Source organism: Lontra canadensis, unplaced genomic scaffold (assembly GCF_010015895.1).
Source record: "Lontra canadensis isolate GAN:19392208 unplaced genomic scaffold, GSC_riverotter_1.0 scaffold15, whole genome shotgun sequence".
In the NCBI taxonomy this organism is placed as follows: Eukaryota; Metazoa; Chordata; class Mammalia; order Carnivora; family Mustelidae; genus Lontra; species Lontra canadensis.
In genome coordinates, this window is record NW_022631009.1 from 13,876,489 (window position 1) to 13,903,905 (window position 27,417).

General features: G+C 35.4%; 1 protein-coding gene across 3 annotated transcripts in view; it reads left to right on the forward strand.

The window, feature by feature from the left end:
- Positions 1-21,074, forward strand: part of ANGPT1 (angiopoietin 1) — a 245,133-nt gene extending 224,059 nt beyond the window's left edge. For all 3 annotated transcript variants that reach the window (XM_032858474.1, XM_032858472.1, XM_032858473.1), the window contains 2 exons: positions 6,637-6,767; positions 18,574-21,074. In XM_032858474.1, coding sequence (XP_032714365.1) covers positions 6,637-6,767; positions 18,574-18,734 — 292 coding nt within the window. In that variant the 3' untranslated portion in view covers positions 18,735-21,074. The remainder of the gene's footprint in view (positions 1-6,636; positions 6,768-18,573) is intronic.
- The last annotated feature ends 6,343 nt before the right edge of the window (positions 21,075-27,417 follow it).

Consider the following 27,417-nt stretch of genomic DNA (forward strand, 5'->3'; position numbering starts at 1 on the left):
AATACATACTGATTAGGACTGACAATATGGTAAGGAAGGAAAAGCACATATATAAATAATGATAAAAAGAAGCACATATATAAATAATAGTACATATATAAATAATAATGGGCAAATTGAGATGTGCAACAAGTGAAGCAATTTATCTGTGCAATGACAAGTTAGAGGAGAAAGAAGAGAGGAGGCTTCCTGTGTAATATTTGAGATTGTCTTGAAGGATGGTTCATTTTGGACTTGTGAAGATAGGGAGAAAGGGACTAAATCATTTAAAGAAAAAGATGCACTTGGGCAATCCTGAACTAGAGAGAGCAAAATGTTTGTGTCAAAGATGTTATTCTGAAAAAAATAGAGAAAATATTATTTAGCTAAAGATAATTTTACTATATTAGCAAAGTCCAATATAGGATTCAAGTCTCCTCTAAGATAAATTTATATTCTTTTCTTTATCTCAAGTCTTCCAATCTTAGTAGTTTCCTCTAGAGTTCTGCATACTAACAAACAGGACATTTTAAACATAAAGAATTTTAGCTTCAAATACTAATACAATAAAAGGACTAAAAATCTACCTCAAATTATTAGTATCCAAATAAGTTCATTGCGTGCCTTTTTACTTGGCATTCCCAGAGCATTCAAATGACTGATGGAAACCCTTTTCTTTCTTATCTGTTTTTTTTTTTTTTATGTTAGATAACCTCAAAATGTAATTGTGCTGTGGACTTCATAACCCTTTAATTGAAAATATCCTCTTCATCCGTCTCCAAGAGTCCATGTTCTCCACAGCCTCCAAAGCTAGTCTCTCCCACTAAAATTTTTGAGCAGTTTAGCATCTCCTGAATTTTTCTCTTACCCTCTCTCCAACAATACTAATTATTTGTATATTTCCCAATGATGCCTTTATAGCACCAAACAAATGCTTAATTTTGCTGAAAATCTAGAACACTCTTTTGTCTATATGTGGTTTGGCAAGAGAAAATTATCTTTATTTTTAGCAGAAGGTGCCACCTGTATGATTCAAACTCAGTTCGAAAAGACATGTTCTGCTAGCCCTCTTTGCTGATGGTGCCCAGCTCTTTTGAAAAGAAAGGGAGGGCGGTTAGAGCAGAGTCAACCCTGGAGCAGCAGCAACCAAGAGACAGCCGTGTGGGGAAACTCTGTCAGATTGAGTCATTGCTACTAGGCTTTGAAAGAAAACCATGGGGGTCATTTTGTATTTTCTTCAAGTGATTGTGAGAAAGACAAACTATTTCCATATGGTGGCAGGGAGAGAGCTCAGAGCCAGAATGGAAATCTGCTGTATGAGATCTCCTCAGCTTGTCAGTCTGAAAGACCTTAAAGTTCAGATATCTGAGAGTCTTTCTACTGTTTAAAAGAGCCAAGGCCAAACTTCAATTTGTCATACATACAACTCCCACTGCCTTGGGTAATGAAAGAGACTTTTGCTTCCCTAAATACAGTAAAGATGTAAAAACGGTGAGAAGTATGGCAGTCTCTTAAGTAGACAAATTTAGAAACCAGACTTACGACCCTGGACTGCCTATTTTAAAGAAGTTATAGAATCACTTCTGATGATTCATAGGGTATCAGCATTTTGAAGTCTATTCTTTCATAAAAGAACTCACAATTGTCCTACATTTATTAAAAAATATGATTTGGCCTTTCTGGTTATATAAATTTTTGTAAGTGAAAAAAAGAATATATTTTCTTTGAGGATGACTAGGGAATCTTGACCAATTTCAAATGTACTTATCTGTTTCATTTTTCCTAAAGATGCTAACTGAAAAGATCATAATGGCTGACATTCTTTATAGACAATGACCAAATCGTGCAAGAAGATGTGGGATTTTTATCCTCATTAATTAGGAAAAATGGGTTTGAAAGGATGAATACCATGATTTTACTTTGTGGCTGCCCTTTTGATCACATCTTCTTTGGAGTTTTTGTCTTATTTGGAGGTTTTGTTTGTTTGGTTGGGTTTTTTTTTAAATCTTCCATATTTCTGTCCGTAAGCCAAATACTTTACTCTGGAATAACGTTTGGTTTTTATCTCCCAACACATCATCCTTCACGCAAGCTGCATCTATATGAGATGAACACAAGAAATAGATGTCCAGGATTCCCATGGTGTTATTTGGGGGCAGTATTTTCTCTGATGACTCACATTTCAAGTTTCCTTTCTCCATATTCAGATGCAAGGCCAACTTTTGCCCTTCTGTATATCAACTTTTCTTTTTTAAAGTGAAGTTTCATTAGCAGAATAGAGGAAGTCATAGATGATTAAAGTAAAGACATTAGAAATTAGAACCACTATTTAAAAGAACCACCTAAATATTCCACTTGAGCCTCAATTCAAATAAATTTTCTTATCTAATTAGAAAAAATACTTGGCATTAGTGAATGGCCGGCTCTTAGTTTGCCTTTATCAAATAACCTGCTAGAATTGTTGGCTTTTGGTCAATAATTGCTACTCTGCACTATCTAAATAATTCCCAAGAAAGAATGAGCCCTTTGACTATTCAGATGACCTATCTTTGACTACATAGTTGCTCCCAAAATCTTTGTGGGATTCCACAGAAGCATAGTTGTCCTCATTTGTAAATTTCTTAAAATAGTGTGAGAAAAATTATTTTTTATGAAACACCATCTCTATTCCCCCTATCTCAATTTCATAGAAAATGCCTATCCATGGGTGCCTCTTCCCTAGAAGAGCATGAGCAAGCTCCCCTATGACATGCTAAGGATATAGACTCAGGGGAAATGAATACTCTGTATGTAAATTACAAGTTCTACTCAGTCTTGTACAGTGAAAGTCCTCTAAATATTGGTCTTTTCTACTTTTGTTTCTTTTTCATTGAGATATAATTAACATATAACATTATGTTAGCTTCAGGTGTACATCACAATGGCTTAATATATGTATATATTGCACAATGGACCTTCCAGGAATGGGGACAGCACATGCAGATATACAGAGAAGTGAGAGAGTGTTGTTTTAAGGGAACAAGTAATTGATAAGCCTGGACTATCAGATACATGGACAGGGAATAAGCAATAAGAATTGTGGGTAGTTGGGTGGTGTGGGAAAAAGTAGAGGAGGGCAAGATCTTCAAAGTCCTTGTAAATTACAGTAAGGAATCTGGACTTTATCTCTCATGTGTTGGGAAAACAACTGAGGGGTTTTAACCATAGTAGAGGAACAATGAGATACAGGTTTTTGAATGAGCCACTTTGGAGCATGGATTTTAGGTCAAAAGGGAAGGAGCAAGACTTAAGGCAGTGAGACCAGTTGTCAGGCTTCTGTAATAACTCAGAGAAGAGCTGCCAGAACCAGAAGACTGAGCTTCTAATGTTGATTAAAAGGATCTGGAAAAATGTCTCTTCCTACTTACCAACTATAACATAGAGCAATAATGAAAATCATAGAGGTAAAGGTCAGGAAAAGATGTTGTTGATGTTTATTCTACACCTCTTTCTACATGCTTGCATACATACTTAGAGATATATGAAAGCATCCTTAAACTTGTAACAATTGATGATATAGTCACACAGTAGCTTCCAAATGATGTTGGAGAAGAATGAGAAGTGGCATGGAAAAATAGTCATACAATTACATATGGAAAGCATGGTATAAAGAAATCTGTTGACTATGATCTAATTTTCATTTGTATTTATACATGAAGACAAATTGTTTTGAAAGATGAGAAACTCATGTAAGTTATTACTTCTAAAGAGATAGAGGAGACAGACCTGTGGGCAACTTCCTGTGCATTGTCCAAAAATTTTATAGAAATATGATCAGACATTATACTTAAATATATATATATATATATATGTATATATATATATATATATACACACACACATATGTATATATTTTAAAATAAGTAATATTAGATAATATTTTCAATTTGGAGTGGGGAAAAAACAAGGACAAGACTAAGTACATATACACCATAATGTCAAAATTAGTGTATTCAGAGATGAGATTTGGGTTGCTTTTTATTTTCTTCCTTTTGCTTTTCTCTACTTTCTAAAGTTGTATTTGGGTATTCCAATTACCATGGTAACACAAAGAAACCATTGTAAACTATAAGGCTTAAGCGATAACCCTCTTGTGAAAGGTTAAAAGTATGAAATATATCCATCACATAGTCACTCACTTAATATCAACTGAACATTTGTGCTGAAAATGAAGCTGTAGAAAACAATGTGTTCTGGAATCTCCTCATCAGTGAGCTTAAAGCTGCTATAGAGATAATGGTTGACTTACCTTTTAAAAAAAAAATAAGGAAAGTCATCACAAATCATAGAGAAGCCAAGAATCAGAGTTGGAATAAGCATCACTCATCCAAGAGCACCTGTGGGCTAAACTCAGCCAGTCCCATAGGAGTGGAGATTTCAAGCCTGCAGACTCACAGCTATTTAATTTTGGAATTGTTCATCTTCTTCCCCCACCTGAATCTGTGTTCACCAAACAAGCAACTTTCCAATTACAATTTGGCTTTCTGTGTGAAACTCTCTCTAAGAAGACCTGATCTTGGACCCCACAGTGTCTCAGTTTTGACTGTAAATGGAGAACTGACAAAAAGCCTTCTTAGCTTTGCAAGTGTGTGTCTATCTCTGAAAGGCTGAGAAAATGGTCAAACCTGGAAGGTTGTAAATTCACCCAGGTAACTTGTCCCAGGTTCCCATTGGTGACCTCCCATCTTTCTTTTCCCTGATGAAACCCACCCACATGTGGGCTGCCTGTAACCTGAAATGTAAATCCACACAAAAATTCTACAATTTTCTATCACCAGTGACTTTTAGCCTGCCTCTCAGAGTCTTAAAATACAAGCTTATATATGATAATTTAGCTTTAGAGGTTTCCTTCAACTTACTGTTAACCACAGGTTCTATTAGTCATTGAAAAACAACAAAACCTGAGTAGGACTTAATTGTATATTTTGCTCTGACTCAAAAATCTCTGCAGATTATCTGTAAAATGTTTTGGCAGAGCATACAATAGTACTGTTATTTGCTTAAACTAATACCAACTTCACAAAATAATAGGGGGACCTTTACATATACTTAGGTGCAAACACAAGTCAAATATATATGTGAAAAAATAAAATCCAAATATTAATTGACCTGTATTATTTATGTTTAATAATAATGTAAAATTTGTTCAGAGCTGGCCCAGGTCCTAGTAGTGTCTCCCTCATACAAAGATATTAACTATTTTGTGGATGGATAAGATTCATAAATAAGATTCGGGCACAGAAGTGGTAATATACATGGATATGAAAGGAATATTGCTGGATGATTTTGATGAATGAGAACAGATGAACCATGTTAGGTGGAATTAAAAAGAAGGGTAGAGTCTCAACCAGAGAAGGCCTTGAATATCAAAGTGACACTTCTGACAACCTTAGTTTAGTTATCCTGACCCCTGAGGAGCCACTGAAGGACATGAGCAAGTTTGCATTTGTTCGAAGTATCCAGATGGATGTGGAAGCAGAGTATAGGATCAATAAGAAGTGACCAGCATCAGGGAACTACTGTAGGCATTGATCATGATTTGTCCACTAGTTTTTAAATTCTAGACCAGAATTCTTCAATATGCAAAGAGTAGTATGAGATACTAATTGAGCATATAAATTCCTAGGCCTACTGCAAAGACCTTTTCCACAAATAACCAGATTATTTTCTCTATGTGCAACTGTTGGAGAGCCTGTGATCTAGGTTAATGTAAATTTTATATAAGAAATGTTTCTAGAGAGTAAGGTAAGTTAAATTCTTTGAAGAATGCCATAGTTGAGATTAAACAGTTGGCATTTTGAATGTAATTTTAGGGATAAACTAGAATGTAAGCCCCTTATGGGCATGGCTCTTTGTCTGATATATCTTAAGTACTTAGAACAATTTCTGTTGTATAATATATGCTCAACAAACATTTGTTCAGAGAATGTATACTGATTAAGAACTTGGATTTTAAAGTCAAACAGCCAAATTCCAGCTTATTTATCTCCTCCAAATCTTAGCATACTAAATTGGTATATTGATGCCTAGATGACAAATTTAATATAAAATTATATTAAATAATAACTAGAAAGAACTTAGCAAAGTGTTTGGCACAGAGCAAGTCCTCAATCAATGAGAATTATTATTAGTATTGCTATTAAGAGTAATGTTTATGACATCATTGCTATTCAATATTAACATAATTATATGCTGTAATGACACTCTACAATGTATTGTATTTTCTCTTTGGAGATTAATACCTGTGGTAATAAAATAAACTCATTTTCCTTTTGTGGATCGTGCACTATCAGAGAACCATATGAGTTTGTATATGCATTATGAAACAAACACCAAGCACACAAGCCATAGAGAATTTTACTAGGATTTAGAGTCCTTTCTTGCCTTCTCTCTCTTTCTTTCCTTCTTTCTTTCCTCCATCCTTCCTTCCTTCCTCTCTCTCTCTTTCTCTCTTTCTCTTTCTTTCTCAGGTCTTATAGTAGTTTGTTAGAAGGGTTGAGTACAAAGAAGGGAGAAAATTATGAAAAAAGCAAAAATTCAACAAACTGGTCTTCTGGGTTCTGTTATTCTGTTGAATGGCTTATCTTTTCCTTTTTATTTTATTTTTTTAAACTTCAGGTTGTATTTAAAGGGTCACACTGGGACCGCAGGAAAACAGAGCAGCCTCATCTTACATGGTGCTGATTTCAGCACTAAAGATGCAGATAATGACAACTGTATGTGCAAATGTGCCCTCATGCTAACAGGAGGTAAGTCCTATGGGGCCGTTCTCTAAGTTATGTTTCATTGGTTTGAGGCTTGAAGTTTCTTATCTTTGAGAAAGGACTGTGATCTTCTGGTCAGGAAACTTAAGAGCAAGACCCTAGAGATCCTTTTGTTCTGCCCACTAATCTACCATGTGCTCTTGTGCAAGACATTGCTAGCATATTTATAAGTTTGCCTTCTCCCCCAGTGTCTACAGAAGGGCCATGCCAGGCTTGGTTCTGAATACATTCTTTAGCTTCTTAAAGTGCCAGTTATTCTGCCTTCTAAAGAATCATAATGATACCCATAGTGGAATGAACAACAATTTGGGAATTCAGCATGTGGGGTTGGGGGGATGGGTAATCCTCCTTACAAAGTGTTTTGCAACTGTGTAGTAGAATTCATTGGCCACTCTGTTGAAATGAAATAAGAAGAATTAAGAGGTATATAGTTAGATCTAAAGTCATAAAATTCAGACCAGCTACACTAGGGCTTTGCGTTACATGGTATTGACTTCCGCAAGACATTTGAGGTACTATAAGAAATATCATTAAATAATATTCTATCACTGAGTAAGAAAGTTAATCCTTTTTGAACTTTTTATTATCTTTCCAGCCTTCTGATTGTGTCAAAGGGAAATTCTCAGTTTGGTGCTAGTATATCTATAATATTCTTTAGCACTTACTCAATAACCACTCAATAACCTTCATAGCAAAGAAGGAGCAAACCATTTGGCCTCAGGCTCAGGGCCTTAGTTAGACAATGGAACCTATCTAGAATTAAATAAAGTGATTTTGTTTTAATCTTATTGGGTTGTATATCTACCTTTTATTATAGTAAGCAGTACTGGTTTCTTCCTTAAAGGAGTTATTTAATCTTTGTGTTTTTAAACTATTCACAATATTTGGTGTATAACACATTATTGATTTGAAGAAAAATATTAATTAAATATTAATCAAAGTTATAAGTGGATAATAGAAAAAATCTGTGAAGTTGATACATGACTAATTGGGGTTTGAGAAACACTAAGCTAAAACCCAATGGCAAGCAGTGTAGCTCAAGTATGTTGTAAGCTCTGGCAAGGAAGGAGTTGGCACCAAACAAAATTGTAAAGGAAACTTTCTTTCCAGTGTTTCAGCTCTCACAGTTTCAGAACTCTTTCCCTCTCTTAATGGAATAGCAGTCACTCCCACCATCAGCTGTTCTGATTCTCCTTCTGTATTAATCTACAACAGAGCATATTTTAATGGCAGTAAGGAAAAAAACCTCTCAAAATTGAGTATTTTCTTCCTAAAATGTGATATTACTACCATTATTATTATTATGTGTTTTATATATTATTGCATAGATTGTACTATCTCGCTTGAGCTGGAAACCAGCTCTGTGAGATAAGCAGGGAGAGAAACTCTAATCTCCACTTTGTACATAAGGAAAATAAAAGCAAATTAATGCTCACCATTTTGTATTTAACATCTAGCACAATAGATGCAACACATAGGAACTCAATTAAAAATACAGTGCATTAAAAAAATACAGTGCATTAATGAATGAATAAGCAACTTGTAACCCTTGAAATCACTTTCAAATTTTGTAGCCAATGAAATGTATCATTAGGTTGATATTTTCTTATCAGTTAACAGAGCATGGAAGAATATGGAGAGGTGATTTTGAAGAAATCTTTCCACCTGCATCCCATCCACATGTCCTCTATTACTACCACCACCAAATCACATCCCATTGACCACCATGCTTATATCAGTATCTTTTCAACATGAGACCAGCTCTGGTATTATCAAAGCCAATCTGTTGTGATTCATCCTCTATCATATACTTATCCCTATACTTTAAAATGGTATTTTGACATCACATTTAACCTCATCAAATAGGTAAAAGTCCTCTATATGAAATTTTATGATCCCCTCCCCCCAACACAGTTGTTACAAATTTAGAATGTTTTCCAAAAATCATACCCAAAGGTTAGGTTTTAAACATTTTTTCCTGAAAGAAAAGTTTTCTTCTCATTGCCTCCCTGATCCCATAAATGGAATTGTCAGCAAGTTTATACAGAGACAAAAGGACTTTGAGTGTCTAGTTTCCTGCTCGTTTTAATATTGAAATATGCTTCAATTTATCCACATCTATTTCTACAGATAGTTTTTTCTTACCCAATAAATGCAATGCATGAAGTAAAATCTTTCAAATGTTGCCTTAGAAGAGCATTCCAATATGTTCATATTTCTGTCATAATAATGAAAATATAGAGCAAAAAAGCAAAAAGGAGAATGCAACTCTTGGTTATTGATGAGAAACCTTCATTGCTCAGATTTATGATTTTATTTCTGCTTCAGATGATTGAACTTTGTCATGTTCTTTCATCCATAGTCATTCTTGGACCTGCTTCTTACTCACCAATAAACACATATGTTGGGGAGAGAAAATTTCCACTTATTGCTTGGACTGGAATAGTCTAAGTCAATGTGTTTTTGTAATAAACGCCATTACCCTATCAAATATCCTTTTGAAAGAATCCAGGCCTTGCAAATCTGTTCTCTCTGCAAAGCTAAAATGTGGAATTTAGATAGCTAAGAACTGGAGAACGTAAGGATGAATGTCAGTGACAGTCCAGGTAACTTGAGTATTGCCTGGAACGTATATCCTACTTAGCTACTCCCCACCACCAATACTTATTCTGTCATATTTTCCCTTAGAACCGTTTTCTTCATCTAATGATTTTTCCTTTCTTTTTTTTTTTTAATTTGTATTTGAACTCGCTGCTATTTAAAATAGTTTCTTTTAAGCAATAAGATTTTATACTCTTTGAAACTAATAATTCATAGTTTTCTGTCATCATCAATTAAAGCTTTGTTTTATCTTGTTTGTTTATATATATTTTCCTTTGTTTCTTCTGGGAGAAATTAAGGGTAAAGTAAGATTGATTGCCCACTAACTGTCCTAAATAGTTTTACGCAAGTACATGGAGGGAATTTGGTTGGAGAATGTGGTATTGTTGCCACCCTTATCTGTCAAAGACTGAACAGGAGATGAGCTTAATTGAAAGCAGAAGGTATTTCAACTGGGCATAAGGTCAAAATAATATTTTGATCTTTCTTTCTTATTTCCTAATACCCTAACTTCTTAACTTCTTTCTATCAGTATAACATATTTTTAATAAGTAACTGTTAAGGATCAACTGTTAGAGAAATAAGCAAGACAGAATAGAACATGCATCTATTGAAGGAGACCCTCCACAAAAGAATAAACAACAAATAACACAATTTCATATCATAACCAGTTTCAGAGACAAAATACAACATGTGATGGAGTTATTGGAGGATGGGGAAGTGACTTCAGAAGGAGTCTCCAGGAATCAATTGCTTCTAGGGAGGGTTGTGCATTTCTGGTTGTGGACATCTTCAAGAAGAGAATATAAAGCTATTTTATCTAAAAGAGCTTACTTAAGCTTGTTCCTGCAGTTGTGGGTCTAGATAAGAATGTCTCTCACATTTTCTTCTGGTTCTGTGACTCTGTTTTCCATGTACTTACTGTGGCTAAAGTAGTAATATTATTTTTCAGTGCATGGGTTGTAATTCATAGTACATTGTAGAGTGGAGAGGAGGTGTGGGGGCTGAGAAAGCCATTTGCATCAATAGAAATAGATACATGTTTTATACTTCCTGTCCCAGAAGTATATGTACTTATTCCTACCTTACCAGAAAGCCAGGAAGTTTTCCATCCAATTTAAATATTGAATAATTTTAATGTTTTGTTACATATTTCTTCTGAGACCAAAGTGTATATTTCAAGGTCAAATTGCCACATACATCTTTTATGCAACCACCCTTTAATTAATCGTTAAATAGAGGTGATTTGTCAGCACAGATTTATAAGCCAGAAAAGTCTTTGCTCTGTGATGTCATTGACCTTAGGAAAATTTGTAAGTTTTCTCCTTAGGTTTCCTTTATATGAAGAATATTATGAAAAATCTGTATACTTCAGTAGTGAGAGGGACAAACTTAAGAAATGATTATAGGAAATATTTTTAATCCTCTAACACAGTTCCCACTGTGCCCTCCTGAGCCCAAGGAAAGGAATCAGTTTCTTTTAAACATAAAAGTTTTATCTGCTATTTAACATTAAGAAAATGAAAATGCAATCTCATTCAGTGCATGCTTTTATTAATATGGATTTATTGTCTATAAAAACAAATATGCATAAAACCTCTGACTCCAAAATACTGACAATGAATAACTTTTAGATCTTCACATTCAAAGCAAATGCTACATTCAAAGAAAACATGGTCTTTGGTACTAAATTAACATTCTTCAAATAACTATTTCTAAAAGTCTATTAGAAACTACAATTACTAAAGGTTGCTGACAAAACAAAACACGGTATTATTTTACATTCCTTTCCTTACCTTACTTTTCTTTCAACACAATTTCCACATTTACTGTGTAATATAAAAGCTATGTAAAAATGTGACCTAACCTTCTGCAAAAAGAATCTGTTGTGGTAGAAACTCCGATCCCTTTTCCCACGCATAAACTATGTCAGCCGACAGACAAGACTTTGCTAAAGCTAACAAAGGATATTTCTCAGTTCAGCCCTAAAAGACAGGATAAAGCCATACACATAAATTTCTTAGTACACCCTACAACTCACCAGATGCTAACAGCAGAGAATTGATAAATGCTTGCAGAAGTGGGTTGATATGGCCTGCTATAGAATCTTGAAGAAGACGAAAGAAAGAAAAAGAAAGAAAGAAAGAAAGAAAGAAAGAAAGAAAGAAAGAAAGAAAGAGAAAGAAAGAAAGAAATTAATTAGCAGCTTCTCCACTAGTGAATGACGCTGAGTGACAGGATCTTTGGGAAAATATGATCATCTTAGAGTTTTTAATAATCCAGGAAGGGCATACTAAGCATTGTCAGGTAACTCATATTCCCCAGGTTTTAAGGCAAGAAATGTTGAGAGAAAAGATCCATATGGATAATTTAAGATTGACCACAGAAATACACATTGCATTACTTTATTTCAAAACAGTTTATTTTAGTACATAATCCATAAGCCTATTCCTCAAAAATGTATGTTGCAGGGACTTTGTGCTCTCTACTACTATATCCTATGGTGCCTGGCACATAGCACGTGTTCAATAAATACTGGTTGCATGAATGAATATTTTATCACAGACCTTGAAAGGGCATTGCAGAATCACAAAAGATACTAGTGAGAATACATAAAAATAAATCAATTTGAGTATGAATGTGACTGTTTGTGAACTTAGATTGAAATTACGTAATTGTATTGGGGCTCCTGGGTGGCTCACTTGGTTAAGCAGCTGTCTTCAGCTCAGGTCATGATCCCAGAGTCCTGGGATCGAGTCCCGCATCGGGCTCCCTGCTCTGCAGGGAGCCTGCTTCTCCCTCTCCCTCTCCCTCTGCCTGCCATTCTGCCTACTTGAGCTCTCTGTCAAATAAATAAATAAAATCTTTTTAAAATTAAAAAAAAAAAGAAAATACATCAGTGTATATATAATATATATCCCTATATATACAAAATATATATGTATACTTATATATACAAATATGTACACACACATGAAACAATATGGTGAATATGAGGATTGGGACTAAGATTTAAGAATAACTAAACCCCAGAATTGGAAAAATTTGAGCTTTAGGTTCCTGACTTCCAAATAAATATGAACACACTAAGTACAAAGTTTAGGATTGATTATGTTTTAATATAATTATATTTTAATATATTACTATAATATGTTTTCTGAAGTACATTTTCTTTTTTTTTTTGTACATTTTCACTTATTGGAAAAAGAGGAAAGAATATCAGAAAATGTCTTTCAAAAGGTAAATTTGGAAAAAAAAAAAAGTGAACCAGAACTTACAGGCATATAACACAAAGCTGCCCCCAAAGGTTAATAATTGACAATGGCTGAGAAATAATCAAACACTTAATTGTGGGGCATTTTCCTCTAATAATATTATAGCAAATATTTATTGCAGTCGTATGAACAGGCATTTTTGCTTTATCCTAACTGGTTTATATTTAATAACTTGCATGATACTTCTAAAGACCCTTTGAACTCAGCACCACAATAATGTTTTTGGCAAGAACCAAAATACAGAAAACTTAGATAATTTGCCAAAGATCACAAAATTAGTATCAGGTAAGATTTGAACACAACCTCCAGAGAAGCCCTTGCTTTATCCACTCCTTCTCCTGCCTCTGTCATGATGAATGGCGTTCAAAGACAACAGTGAGCTCTGTTTTACTGTTTGCAGCAGCCGTTCATAAGGATTTCTTCGCTTAAACGTTCAAAGTGAAATGCAGTGCAAGGGAGGGAAGAGACAGTAAAAGAATAAATACCTAAAGGTTTTCAGTGAATTCAAGATTCCTGGCCAGGATCAACAACTTTTTCATCTTTGGAACAAAGAGAAGAGAAAGGAAAAAAAAAGTCAAGTCCTTGGCCTGAAGGGGATATAGTATGAGATGACAGAGGGAGTGCAGACCTCTCGGAGAGGTCTCTTGCCTCCTGCATCCACGCAAGATCCTTGCAGCTGGTCCTTGAGGCTAGTTGTGGATTTGGCCAACTCTGTACACAGGAACTGGGGAGGTAATTTTTTGTAATGATCCCACAGATAGCAGTAGCACCAATCAGTTGTGTTCAGCCTCATTCTTTGCAAGAAAAGAGCCAAATCTTATTTTCTGCGCAAGTTGTTTTGCACATTGTTGATTAGAATGCATGCCTTAGAAAATGAAAGAAATCCATAAAAACAGATACATCTTTTCATTTTGCTGTACTTTTTACCTTAGAAAGGAAGTGTTGAAGGACATTTTGTTTAGGATCAGAAGAATTTGAGAGTTAGGTTTCCTGATTTTCAAATAAATTTGAACTTCCTGAGTACAGAGTTTAGAATCAAATTCCTACTCTCTGGACAAAGTTTTATTTATTGGTGATAAAATGTGAGTTTTCTGCTTCAAAGATAAAGGACTGGAATGACTTTTGAAGGCCTGGATAGCCAAGGATAGTTAGTACAAAACTAAATTTTAATGAGTTAAGTGCAAATGAGTTAGAAACATGCATCTCAGATTTCTTATTAAAATATATATGAGGTTACAGGTTATAAAGAAAAATGCTTGGCAACATGCATCTCAGCAGTTGCTGGTCTTCAAACACTTCAGACATTTTATCAGTTGTCCCAATGGCGGAGGGAAGCTGCTGGTTTCTTCCATCCTTTGCTTGCATCACCGAGCTGGCCATGTCTATTTTTTTTTTTTTTCCAAAGAAAAGTAGAAAGTGGAAATCCCTCTGTTGTTTTACTGCATGTGTCAGAGGAAACAGAGACCTGCTTGCACACATATAACTATTTTTGCTACCTTGAAGAGCAGAATATTTTATAAAAACACTACGACCAAAATTGTCATGAGAAATAATCACCCTTTGATTTTGTGTTGTGCCATCTTAATTCATCATCCTTATTATCATCAGGTGTTCTGTGATCGTCCTCAGTGTGCATGGCCCACTGGTCTTAAGACAGTCAAACACATTAAGGTCTTTGATTTCTACATTAAGGTCTTTGATGTCAAAACAAATCATTGAAAACAGTTATTCCAGTCATATTAGGTATTTAAGTGCCATTGTCTTTACAGTGAAAACATGTACAACTGTAGTCATTTGTCAAATTTTTTGTCATATTTCTCTAATAAACCCTGCCAAGCGAATAAGGACATACCTTTGCACTGATGACCTGGTATTCATTATTTAATCATATGGTGCCCCCACAAGATTGAATCCTTCTTGTTCCCACCCTAAACATTCCATCCCATTTCTTAGATAACTTACACAAACACTTATTTTGGATTTTACTGGTTTGAATAGTCAGTGTGTCATTTTATTTGATCCATACAACCATGCTGCAAAAATGGCTGATCAGACATCATAAACCACATCATAAGAATGTGGAACCAGATGCCTGTGTGACCTTGGAAAATTTCTTTACTCTTTGAGCATCAGTGTGTTTATTACAGTACCTCCCACATCAACTAAGATTGTTTGGGGGAAGAAATGAGAGAATGCATATAAATACTGTAGCACAGTTCCTGATGCATATTAACTTTTTAATAAATATTAGATATTATTATTATTATTATTACTGTTTAGGATGTCTCGATTATTATTTGGTGCAGTCAGCATCAAAGTCTAGGTCTTCCAATTTCTTGTCTGGTGCACTGCAGGCTCTCCATTGCCCACAGAAAATTTCTAAAAATAAAACAAAAACCTCTGTGTTCTCCCTCCTGTTTATTTTGCTAGCCCTATGTTCTCAAACCCCTTACCCAGTGGCAGGCCAGCCAAGTCAGGCTGCTAATGGACACTTTCTCCTGCTCTCTCAGAGCACATTCTGTGTTCAGCACTTCTTTCTGTTCAGTGAACTCACATCAATCTTCAGGATATAACTCGGGGGTAAGTAAACCTTGTGGACCCACTGACAGGACTTTCTGCCCGTTTCCATAGATTTTGTTCATCTCTGTTTCTCATTTTGAAACAGTTTATTGTCTCTCTCTCCTACATAAAACTGTGCACTCCTTAAAGCCAAGAATTCTGTTTTATTCCACTCCAAACTCTGTATTTATCTGTTGGTTAATATTTGTTGAATTGACTCTTCATTATTTTTTCCCCTTCCTTTTGCTGTGCAAGATGCTCAGGATGGCTTTGGCAGACCGTAGTTATAGATTGAGGGCTCTAAACAATACTTGGTTAATAGTCAACCTGATAGATCTGGTTCCCTGGTGAAATACTGGTTCTTATTCCTAGAGAATGTCTTGCTTGCATCTGATGATGGTTAAATAGACCAGATAAACTCTGAAGTTTTCTGTAAACATTGTTCAACTTTGCATTCCTTCAACAAGGCTGCCTGCTTCTTTACCTTCATTTCCTATGAATTTCCCCCTTGTTCATGATGTACCAACTACATTGATGTTCTTTAAGTTTCTAAGGACGTCAAGCTCTATTTCTTCCTCATGGTATGAGCACTTGCTATACTCTGCTTAAAAGAGTCTTTCCTCATCTTCACACAATTGCCTCCATCTCATCCTTCTGTACTCACTGAATATCAGCTTCTTCTGTGCATGTGAAAAGTCGGGTAGGTCCCCTGTTGCCCTCCTTCAAATCTCCTTGATTCCTTTCTTTCTTTCTTTTTTTAATCATGATTTGTAAGTATTTTCCTTATTTGCTTACTTTATGTCTATCTCTCACATTTGAAGTAAGTTCCATGAAGGGAGGGCCCAGGCCTGTCTGGTTGAGTATTGTGTAACAATAGTCACAATAATACATATATGAATAATACATATTGAATAGATAAAGAAAGAACAAATGCAATAATAATGGATGTTATATATTGGGGTGTCTATCAAATAGAACTTTTTAGTAAACTAAACTACTTCAGACAATTGACTCCTTACAGAGAGAAACAGTCAATATCAGTCAATCTGTCAATAAGCCTATAGTCACTCCCAGTCATTTGTTAAGCAAACTCTGTTAGGTGCAGCCCTCAGTACAGGAGATAGACCACACCATTCATTACATTGTTCTTAGGGTTATGAACCAAAGACTATGTGATTTCATCTTCAGACTTTCTCAGCTTGAGGCTTCTATTTCTCTTGCTAACTCTGACCCAGCCATATGGTCTTCTTTCAGTTTCTCCAAAATGCCTTTCCCCATGCCACAAATATTATCCCACTTTACTCAATTAGAAAAAATACCCAATATCAATTTATTGGATTCTCTCACGTGCCCCTACTGTTTCTTGTCTCTTTGCTAATCTCATCGAAAATTTCCCAATGAATGTATCTTCAGCCTGTGCCTTTTATTGCCAGACTGTTTTTGGCAGCAGACCTCTGCCTTCCCACAGTCTTCCAGAACTCTTGTGGACTTTCTCTAAACCAAACAAAAACACACACTTTTACCTTGAACACCAAGTGTAACTTGGAGGATCATTCTATGATTTGTAGTAGTTCCTAATAATAAAGTAGCTGCATTTCCTTCAGAGACCATGCTGGATATTTGAAAGACTATGAAAGGCTCATTAACATGATGGAAGCGTACCTCAAGAAGGTCAGAGAAAAGGAAGAGAAAGTTAAAATACTGGAGCGCTCAAATTGGATTTTCATTTTATCCTTTAGAGTCTTTAAGGTGAATAAATTCCCTAATATCAGAATGCTTTTTGTAATATAAATAACACATTTTTTACCAGTTATACTTACAATTTAAAGGAATTAATCTTATGAAAAAAATGTGGAGAGACACCTGGTTGGTTCAGTTGGTTAAGCTTCTGCCTTCAGCTGAGGTCGATCCTGAGATCGAGCCCCACGTCGGGCTCAGCAGGGAGTCTGCTTCTCCCTCTCCCTCTGCCTCTCCCCTGACTTGTGGGTTTGTGTGCTCTCTCTCTCTCTCTCTCTCAAATAAATAATTAAATAAAATCTTCAAAAACATGTGGAATTTTATGGTTCATCCTGCCTTGCCAGACAAGAACCTTCTTATCCCTCCTGTTTTGACTGCATTAACATCTATGTTGTTTGCATACAGTTGGTAAAACAGCATTGGAGACAGTCTTTCCAAATTCATCAAAACATACCTTATTGTTCTCTAATATAAGTTGATAAGTCATTCAGCTTGCTTTGCCTCTAGTATGACTTTATAAACATAACCTTGCTGTATTCATCTTCCAAAACTGAAAAGTGAGAACTAACTTTTCTCCATTTAACTTTTTCTAGTTTCTACAAAACGATGCTCATATTACAGTTAAACATCAGTTGTACAGCTTTCTCTTTTTTCTCTTTTAGCTATTAGTCCCTTAGGTATAACTCTGTAATCAAAGAGAGGTCAACTGTATCCAAATAAAAATATGCCAGAATGTCTCTGGCATGAATCGCTCCCTAAAGATTTCAGTAGTGTTACTTCAGGAGACAGAGAAAAAGTAGTATGTTTTATCTAAAAATCTAAGAAACTTAATTCATTTAAAAATAAAGTACTAAGTTATCCTTACAGAGAGCTGTGCAAGCATAAGATCTCCATATTACTCATCAAGTTGTTTTCCTTCTTACTAGGTTTTGAAAGACTTTGAACAGTCACAGGAAAAAAATAATGCTCTGTAGGAACCGATATGGCTACTATTGATGAACACTTCCCATATTGCTATAAAATATAGGGAGAGCACAGTAATTCAAATTGAATTTGAGCATCATAGGCATTGCGCAGTATCCAGTTAATTTCAGAAGCAGCTGTGGACCAGTTCTTGGCAAAATTATGAAGTAGATGGAAAATAGTTCTTTTACCCTACTTAGATGTCAGCTGTCTAAGCTTCTGAACTTCTTCACTAATAATTGTTCTATTCCTAATAGCAGACTGAAGGCAGCCTGCCCAAGGGTATCTGCATTTTACTTGCCCTACATATAAATCTATGTCTGAATTAGATCTTATCCTGAATCCCAGGAGCTTTCCATCATCACAATGGGAAATGAGTCCCACCAGAGTGACCCTGAAACTTGCTTTCCATGAGCGCATTCCTCTCTGTCTATATTGCCTTAATTGGATGTGATTTAAGACATTTCCACTACCAAGAAGCTTTCTATTGAATGCCTTTTATTTGCAAATGATCATAGAAAGTATAGAAAGAAACTCCAGAAACTCCATAGAAAGAAACTCCACCTTGGTTAGTGCCATGAATTTCCACATGTTCAATATCACTTTTAATTGTTTCTTCTCCTTCTTTTCTCTCTCATTATTAACTCATTTTTCAGGCTGGTGGTTTGATGCTTGTGGCCCCTCCAATCTAAATGGAATGTTCTACACTGCCGGACAAAACCATGGAAAACTGAACGGTATAAAGTGGCACTACTTCAAAGGGCCCAGTTACTCCTTACGTTCCACAACAATGATGATTCGACCTTTGGACTTTTGAAGGCATCATGTCAAAAGCAGTGATAAAAGCAACAGAGAAATCTGAAGAAGCTACCAAATAAGAAACTGCTCGAAAACTTCTGAAGCAAATGATAGTGTCTCCCTTCCATCCACAAGTGGCAGTTATGTGAAGTCACCAAGGTTCTTGACTGGATTTGGAGCCTTTTGAGTTCACCAGAGTCTCTCGATGAGGTTAATTGTGTTCACATGGCTTGACTATGGAGAATGCGGCTCACTGTCACGTTTTAAAAAGGGAAGAAACTGTTCAGTTCACTGTGCTTCAAACTACTACTGGATCTTATTTTAGAACTGTGGTAGCCAGGTGATAAAATGGTTTATGTCATGTAAAAACTGAGAAGAAGGAAGGAGGAGGAGGAAGGGAACAACACAAAAAGAAGAATATACGTGAAGAATACAAACAGGGCTGCCATAATCCTTTGGAAAAGTCTCACACCAGTGCAATGGCGTTATTTCTATGCAAACCTACGAAAAATCAGTCTATACTGTTGCACAATTTTGATAGACGTCTAAGAAGAATAAACATTGCCCTCTAAGTTGGTTAAGTGTTAATGGATTCCAGAAGCCTAACTCTTGAATCATACTTACTTCTTGATTTCAGTTAACCCATTTTCAAATGTAAATTCCTTTTTACTAAACCATGATAAATTGTAGTACATGGAGAAGAATAGTGTAAGGTAGAAACATCCTCCATTTACTCTTTGATTTTTTTATGCAGTTTTCAGGAAAGAAATGGGCATAATCAAGTATGGACATATGAAATAAGAAATTAACCCCCTATGTGACAGTTTTCACTTACTTTAAAAACTGACTGACTGATATACAAATATATTTATAGCGTGAGTGAAGTTTAAAGAATGTGAAATATACCATCACGCTCTTAAAATAATATACGTGCATTTACTATTTCTTTTGATATTATACATGAAAACAGTATTTTTGAGTATATTAAGTTGGAGTAAAACCAAGGAAGCTGGAACAGTTCATTTTACAATATCATCTTGCGTGTGTACACTTAAGTGTAACTTCTTTACTCTTAAAATAATGATTTAGTTCTTCATTCTGTTATTTCATGCTAATTTAATTTTTGCCAATTAACTGAAACATGCTTTCCAGATTCACCCTGTTCCAGTTTCTATGAGAGATACACTTTGAAGTCTATGAAAAATAAAGGAAGAATTATAAATATCACTGTACATAGCTTGTTTAGTTCCATTGTAAACCTAATAGCTGTTTAATCTGGAGTGCAAATTGTCTTTCATTGATGCAAACAAACCCAAGTTTTCAGAGAAATCTACTAAACTATTTTATGAAATACATTATTTCTTCACATTTTTCTCTCTCAAGTTCTGTTTTCAAAGGAAATTTCTGATTTTTAAAAAACCATTTAGTGGAGAAAATTTTCAAAACTCTGTATTAAATAAACATGAGGAAAAGACACAAAAAGAGAAAATTAATCCATCACCTAAAAAGTTCTGACTGTTAACTACTATAACTCTCTTAATGAAAATATTCCTATGGGATAATCTATTTTAAGTGAATTTGGGGGCACAGGTTTTGTGGCAAATAGAAGGTGCTACAGTGTTTTCTCAAAAAGGACTTTCTCCCTCTAAGTGTACAAGGTTACCGTAATGAAGTAGTATTATCAAAATGTGAGTTACTATATGAAAGTGGAAATATATATTAGGTGTCCTTTCTTAGAAAAATAAATTTTTTCAAAGCAACGACACATATTTCCTCCACTTGAGAGAATAAAGCTATTCCATTTTGAAGAAAATATTGTTAAAATTTACCACCACATCTTTGTGTTTATGGATTTGTATACAACCCCATTTTGCCTTACAAGTGATATTTGGTGATATTACGGTCTTTCTATTCTTGGTGACTCCTTCATAGCACTGTTAGGCTCTCCCTCTAAAAACCTTCTCAACTGTTTTCCTTTAAGTGAATGAAAGTGAGTGTTTGTTCTTTTGTGTTCCTACAGATTTTTGTTACCAGCCTTTTGATAAGACATACTACTTCCCAACTCTTATTACAAAAATAAAATGAAATAATGAAGAAAAAAAAAAGAAAGCATGATATTTACTATTTTGTTATCTGGGTTTGAAAAATGAAATATTATTTCCAATTATTTATAATAAAGCAGTATAAAATGTTTTATGACTTCATTATGTGCATTGTGTAATGCCTACATGTGTGTGACTGTTTAAAATGTGTATCTTTTACATTTAATTATTTCAGGATAAGATAATTAGGTATTAGGATTTCAACTTTAAATTTTTATCTCAATAAAATTCATGTGGTTTCTATGCCAGTTTCTTCACGTCAGTCACAGCTTTATTTGATTTGAATAAAATTGAAAATAATGTATTTGTGCAACCTCATCTCATTTTAAATAAATGTTTTACAAATTTTAAAATTAGATATCTATAAAAGTATGGGATCATCGGGGGGAAAAATCTACTAAATGAATTAACACCTCAATCTTTGGAAAACTTCCAGTCTGGGATGTGATAAGAAAGCTTAGCTCTGTTAAAATGATAGATCAAAGCACTGGGTCTTGGTCCCACATCTCCATGGTATCGTTGTATGTCCCACCAATTATTAATGCCATATTATCATATGACAATTGACAATAATTTCTGGGCACTCTGAACTGGAATAAGAGGATGTGTTGAATATTTGGGATTGGTATAAAAGGGAAAGAACATAAAGGGAATGCTACCAGCCCCTCAAGTCTGTTATCCTATCAGAGGTTTTATCAGTTCAGTCCTTGTTAAGGAACTGTCTTACTTTTTCCCTTGATTCTGTGCCTATTACCATCACATTGATTTGACAATTTATTAACTTCCACCTACATGATTAGAAATGATATCCTTTCTCCTGTTTCCTGCTTCTATTTACCCATAGTCACACAAACTTATTCTTAAAGCCAGACTTCTGAACACACTTCTTCCCTGCTCAAAACCCTTCAGTGTTTCCTCACTACTGCCTAAATCTGAAATAAAGATGTCAGGTCAACCCCATCCTGCATCACCAGATAGCTTCATTCCACCCCCTCCGTATTTCAGTCAAAATGAAGAGGCCCCCGTGGTGGACTAATTACGAATATGACCCCCTAGTCCTTCCTCTCTCGACTCATGCTCTTACCATGTGAGTTCATCGCATAGAAAGGTGGTGTCTATTTCCTTGTTTTTCTGAACGGCTGGCTTGAAACCTGTTGTAGACCAGAGAAGGCAGAAGTGCTTGTGTGTCACTTGTGTGAGCCTAGATGTGAAGAGACATTCAGCACCACCCTACCTTGGCCTGGAAAAAAAAAAAAAAAGGCCAGGGAAGCCTAAGAGAGGATTGGGGATCGCAGGAAGCAAGACTGAGTTTACCAGCTGAGACCACCCTCATCCAACCAACCCCCAGCTAACTCAGCAGATGATCCCCAATACCTAAGTGATCTCAGCTAAGCTCAGCTAAGCCTGGCTCAGATCAACAGAACTGCCCAGCATAATCATGGGACACAGTCAGAGGTGGTTGTTTTAAGCCACTACATCTTGTTGTGTTTTTTTAAACATCATTATTGCAGCAATAGCTAACTGATACAGAATGATACAGCACCACCCCCCATCACACATGAGATTTCTATGAATCCCAAGGTTTCAGAACCACTCCCTAAAATGATGTTCTCTTCTTCGGATGGGCAAAAGTTCTAGCAGTTCTTTATGTTGTATCCAAATATATAGTGCTTCATGACACTTTTTCTGATGTCTTCTCTTAATTGTCACCCCCTCTCCCCTCACAAAGCTCTTAACACATTTTATTTGAGCTTTGTTTTATGAGAAGCTGTCACTTGCTCATTTTTTAAATTTCCCACAGTACCTAGTAGACCCTTGTCCTGTGTTGAGTGGAATTGAATTGCTCTGCAAGATTAAGAAACCCCTTCTGTCTCTACAAAATTCACCCTCCATAGATCTGACCACTATCTTAAGCCATTTATTTTCAGATGAAACTTAGCTCATTTTTGTCCAGGAAAAAAAAAATGCCTAAATTTATAATTTTTAATTTTATTCACCTCAGAAATTACTTCATTACCAACTTTGCAGGAACTTATATACTGTGTAGATTGAAGGAGGTCTATATGCTTCTTTAACTTTACAATGATGCATATATATGAAATGTATTATTGAATAGTTATTACTCATTTATATTACACACTTATTATTTTAACATAAGGTAATAATTTTGAATTTAGACATATGTATTTGAGCTTTGGGATTTAAGGTTCAACTGAGGTCTTTTATCTAGTTGATTTTGCTCTCTTAATAAGGGTAGTATATTCTAACTCAAGGTCAATATTTTCTCATAAATTCTTCTGATAATTACTTTATTGATTAGTTACCTTATATCAGCCATTCAGTTTAAAATTAAACATAAAAATAAAAGTGAACATAATGAAAGGTTTCCTAGGAAATACTGACTTAAGTCATTATATCTCTTGTGCTCTTTCAAGAAAGAAACCAATAGACTCATCCCAAATGGCAGATAATTGTTAAGGCTTAATAACTCCTTAATAACTGCCTTTTACCCCAGGAAAAATAACCTCAAACTCTGACATGTTAACTCTCATTTTGATGAGAAATGTGAAGAATATTTTATTTTATCTTTATTGTGGAGAGGAGAATGACTCCTGATAATCATCTTTAACAGGCAACCTCCTATTTCATCCACTATTAAGACTAATCTGCCTCCTGCCCACCCATCCACTCTATCTCAGCCTTCATGGGGAGTCGATGTGCATGTTGTGATGCTAGGAATCTGGAAGGTAATACTGTCAGCTAGTTCTGCCACAGAACTGTAACAATCCTAAGTTCCTCTTATGTAAACTAATTTTTTAAGGAAATATACATCTCTTACTTAGATACGCTGTAAGGAACCAGGATCAAATAAAAGAAAAGGGAGGGGGAGTATGAAAACATTGTAAGTTAGAAATAAATTTAAAAGAAAATATTATAAGCAGGGAATATTATTTTGTGTGCACTTTAATATAATATGTAAACATCAAAATGGTGATGTAAATGATTAGAGATAAAAATAATTAAAGTTCTAAAGGAACTTAACTATTGCCATTAAGAGAAAAGTACAACCATAATAGCCATAATGAGATGTTGGATTATAGTTACATAAACTCTTCTTTTGGGAAATTATTTTATAACTTTAATTTAGTGGAAGACTGGGAATTATATTTAATAAACATACTGAGCAATTACTACCATTCAGATGAAACATTAGGCAGAAAATTTTTAATTAATAGAATTAAGCTACAAAAAGTCTCCTAAAGGTTGTGCTGTGTATAGCTGTGAATAATAGTGTGTAAGGACAAAAATGAGTAACTACTCAATAATTAATTTTATATATACATTTTTTAAACTAAAAGAAACCTGCAGGCCTCTCTCAATTTACATAATCCACAAAAGATGGCATCTGAGCTTTATTTTAAAAGTTTATTGAGAGTTTACAGAGGGACAAAGGAACCACAAAGGCATAAAGATGTCAGAAAGCGCGGAGTTATGGGGAACTCCAAATGGTCCACTATGAATGGACCATAAAGTTTCTTTGATAACAGGAGATGAGTCTGGAGATAGGGCCAGATAACGAAGGACTTTAAGTCCTGTTCTTAAACTTAGGCTTTATTTTCTTGTTAAAGGGAGACAGCAAAGGATTTTACAGACTTTAGGAAGACTATACCTGCTGTAATTAGTAGATGAATTGGAAGAGAGTAAGACTGGAAAAGTTTGGACCGGTGAAGACGCTATTCTATAAGCCTGTTAGGATAAAGATCTGATCTATACAGCGATGACAGTAGGAATGGACTGGAGAGGCTGGATTTTGAGAGATCCTAGGAAAAAAAAAATCCAAAGACTTTAATGATTGGATGGAAGGTGAAGAAGAGATGAGGATCATTTCAGATTTTTGTCCTGATTGATTCAATATAAGGGGACACGGATATCCAAAATCGGAAACATGGGCTTAGAAGAGTAGCTAATGAGTTAGCTTCTATATGTTAAATTTGAGATGCTAGTGATTCAAGTTTAGCAGTCGGATAGGTGAGTCTGAGCTCAAGCAGGACTAAGAGGGAAGATTTTGTAGTATCCAAGCAGAAATGAAAAATTGCTAGATGAGATTATTGCAAGAGAGAATATAGTAAAATAGAAACTGGATGGAACATAAACATTTTAAAAATCAGGTAAACAAGGAGAATTCAAAAAGAAGATGAGAAATTGTGGTCGGTCAGACAAAAGGAAAACCAAGAGGGAATGACATTATAGATTGCATTAATAATCAAGGATGTTTAACTCCGCACAGAAGGTGGGAGGTACTGTGATTGCAGTGTCCACTGGTTTAGCATTCCAGGGTGAATTAGTGATTTTTTATGAGGGGGCCTTAGAGGCATAGGGGTTAGAAGCTAGATGGTTAAGAGGGTTCTGAATAAACGGAAGACCAGAACATGAGGAGAATTAGACTTTAGACCTTTGCAATTTAGAATGACCTCTAGAACAGCATGATATGCTGGAGACTGGTTAGAGACACTGGATCTCGAGTCTCATCCCAGTCTACTGAATTAGAATCTTCATTTTAATGAGATCTTCAAGTGATTTACAGACCTTAAAGTTTGAGAAGCTTTGGTTTAGAAAATACTTTCAAGGAAATGTATAAGAATGGAAGGAGATAGGGAGGGAACTAGAGGAACAAGGACCAAGATAGGGTTTTTTTTAGGATGAGAGGTGTGTGAATGAATTTTCAGGCTAAGGAAAAAGGTCTGCAGTTGAAAGGAGGAACAGGAAAGTCCTTGATGGAACAAGGACTTTGAGGTAGCTGAGGACCTGGAGTTAAGAATAGAGGGGGTGAGAGGAAGCTGAGTTTGAATAGAAGGAGAAACATCCCTTCTTCCAAGAGAAGAGACTAGGAGGGAATGAAATGCCATCAGAGGAACAGCCACCTAATGGCCTCTTTTATAGAGGAAGTAGAAGAAAAGGAAGCTTTATGAGAGTATAGGCAGTTCAATTAAATAGTGTTTGAAAATAGCTTGGAAAAACCACTTAAGGTATTGGGAGAACTAACTGTCCAGAGGAGTTACAACTTTACCAAGTGCTATTAAAAATTTAATTGAGGGACACCTGGTTGGCTCAGCCAGTTAAGCGTCTGCCTTCGGTTCAGGTCATGGTCCCAGGGTCCTGGGATGGAGTCCCACATTGGGCTTCTCACTCAGCAGGGAACTTGCTTCTCCCTCTGCCTGCCGCTTCCCCTGCTTATGTGCTCTCTCTAAATCTCTCTCTCTGACAAATAAATAATTTTTTTAAGTTCTAAAAAATAATAAAATAAAAAATAAAAATTTAATTAAGATTGAAAATCATGCATGTGAAGAGATTAATCCACTTTTTTCAGAGAAGTCTAGATGTATGAAAATGGTAAAATGAAGAGCAGCACTTATCTTAACAGCTTTACATTGCCACACCAAGGTCACTTCACACCATCTAGGTAGGGCCCAGGTTATCCTACACGTTATTTGTGCCTGTGAATGTACATGCCCAGGAAAAATTGCCTTCTCTTTGAAGTCCACCCAAATTCCCCTAAACACAGTTACTCACTCTTCTCTGCTGCCCCCAACACTTTACTTCTACTTGTATTGCAGGATTTTTACAGTTTGACTTGTGTTCTAGTCAACTGTTAACATTCATGTTCTTGCTCCAGATCATGAGAATTTTGCATCAGGAATTGGACTTGATTAGTTTTGTGTTACTAGAACCTAACATTTTGCCAAGAATATTCCTTGGATCTCAATTAAGGGGCAGGTTATTTGTACTGTCTTTCTGGTCCAGACTATAAACTCCTTGAGTTCTTGTTCTGTGTCTTATTTTATTTTGTGTTTCCAGGACCCAACAGAATACTAAGAAAGTTTAGGAGGAAAGTAAAGGTTTGTTCCTTAGGTGGGTAGATGGATAGAGGGATGCATAACATGTGTATGAAAACAGCAGGAACTCAAAATAATAAACCAAAAAATTTTTCCCAGAGTTTATAATTTTTAAAAAAAATGCTTTCTTCCTTTCAACAGGATTAGGAAGACATATTTTCTTCCCAAGCATCAAAGAACTCATGTAAAAAGAACATCAGATAATTTATATACAAATGGGAATCATGTAGGTTACGTTTCTTCCAAATTAAAGGTATTTTGTTTAAAGTTTAAGGAAAAACTGGAAACAAGTGTGGAATCCTAGCATTACAAACCATTTGATAATCTTTGAACTGCCTCTGTCCAACCTAGTGATTAATGGTGACTCTAGTGCTTAGAGAGGGAAGAAGGAAGAAAAGACAAAAGCCTCCATTGTGGTCTCTCCTGGACTGTGAGGTTCTGATGTATTGCTTTTGTGAGATCATAGGTTAAGAGGAGAATGAGCCACTTGGAGAGATCCATGGTGTGTTGACAAGATCAGTAAAAGTTAATTGACTGCTTCTGAGCCTGAAGGTTCTGAGAAGTGTCACAGCAGGCAGTATGGGTGCAACTGAGCATTTACCTCAACAAAGGAAGGGGTCTTAACTGTGCAATCCTGTGATTCTTTAGCAAAAGATGTTCTGTTTGTTTGTTTGTTTGTTTTCTAGTCAGGAGAGCATGCTCAGCA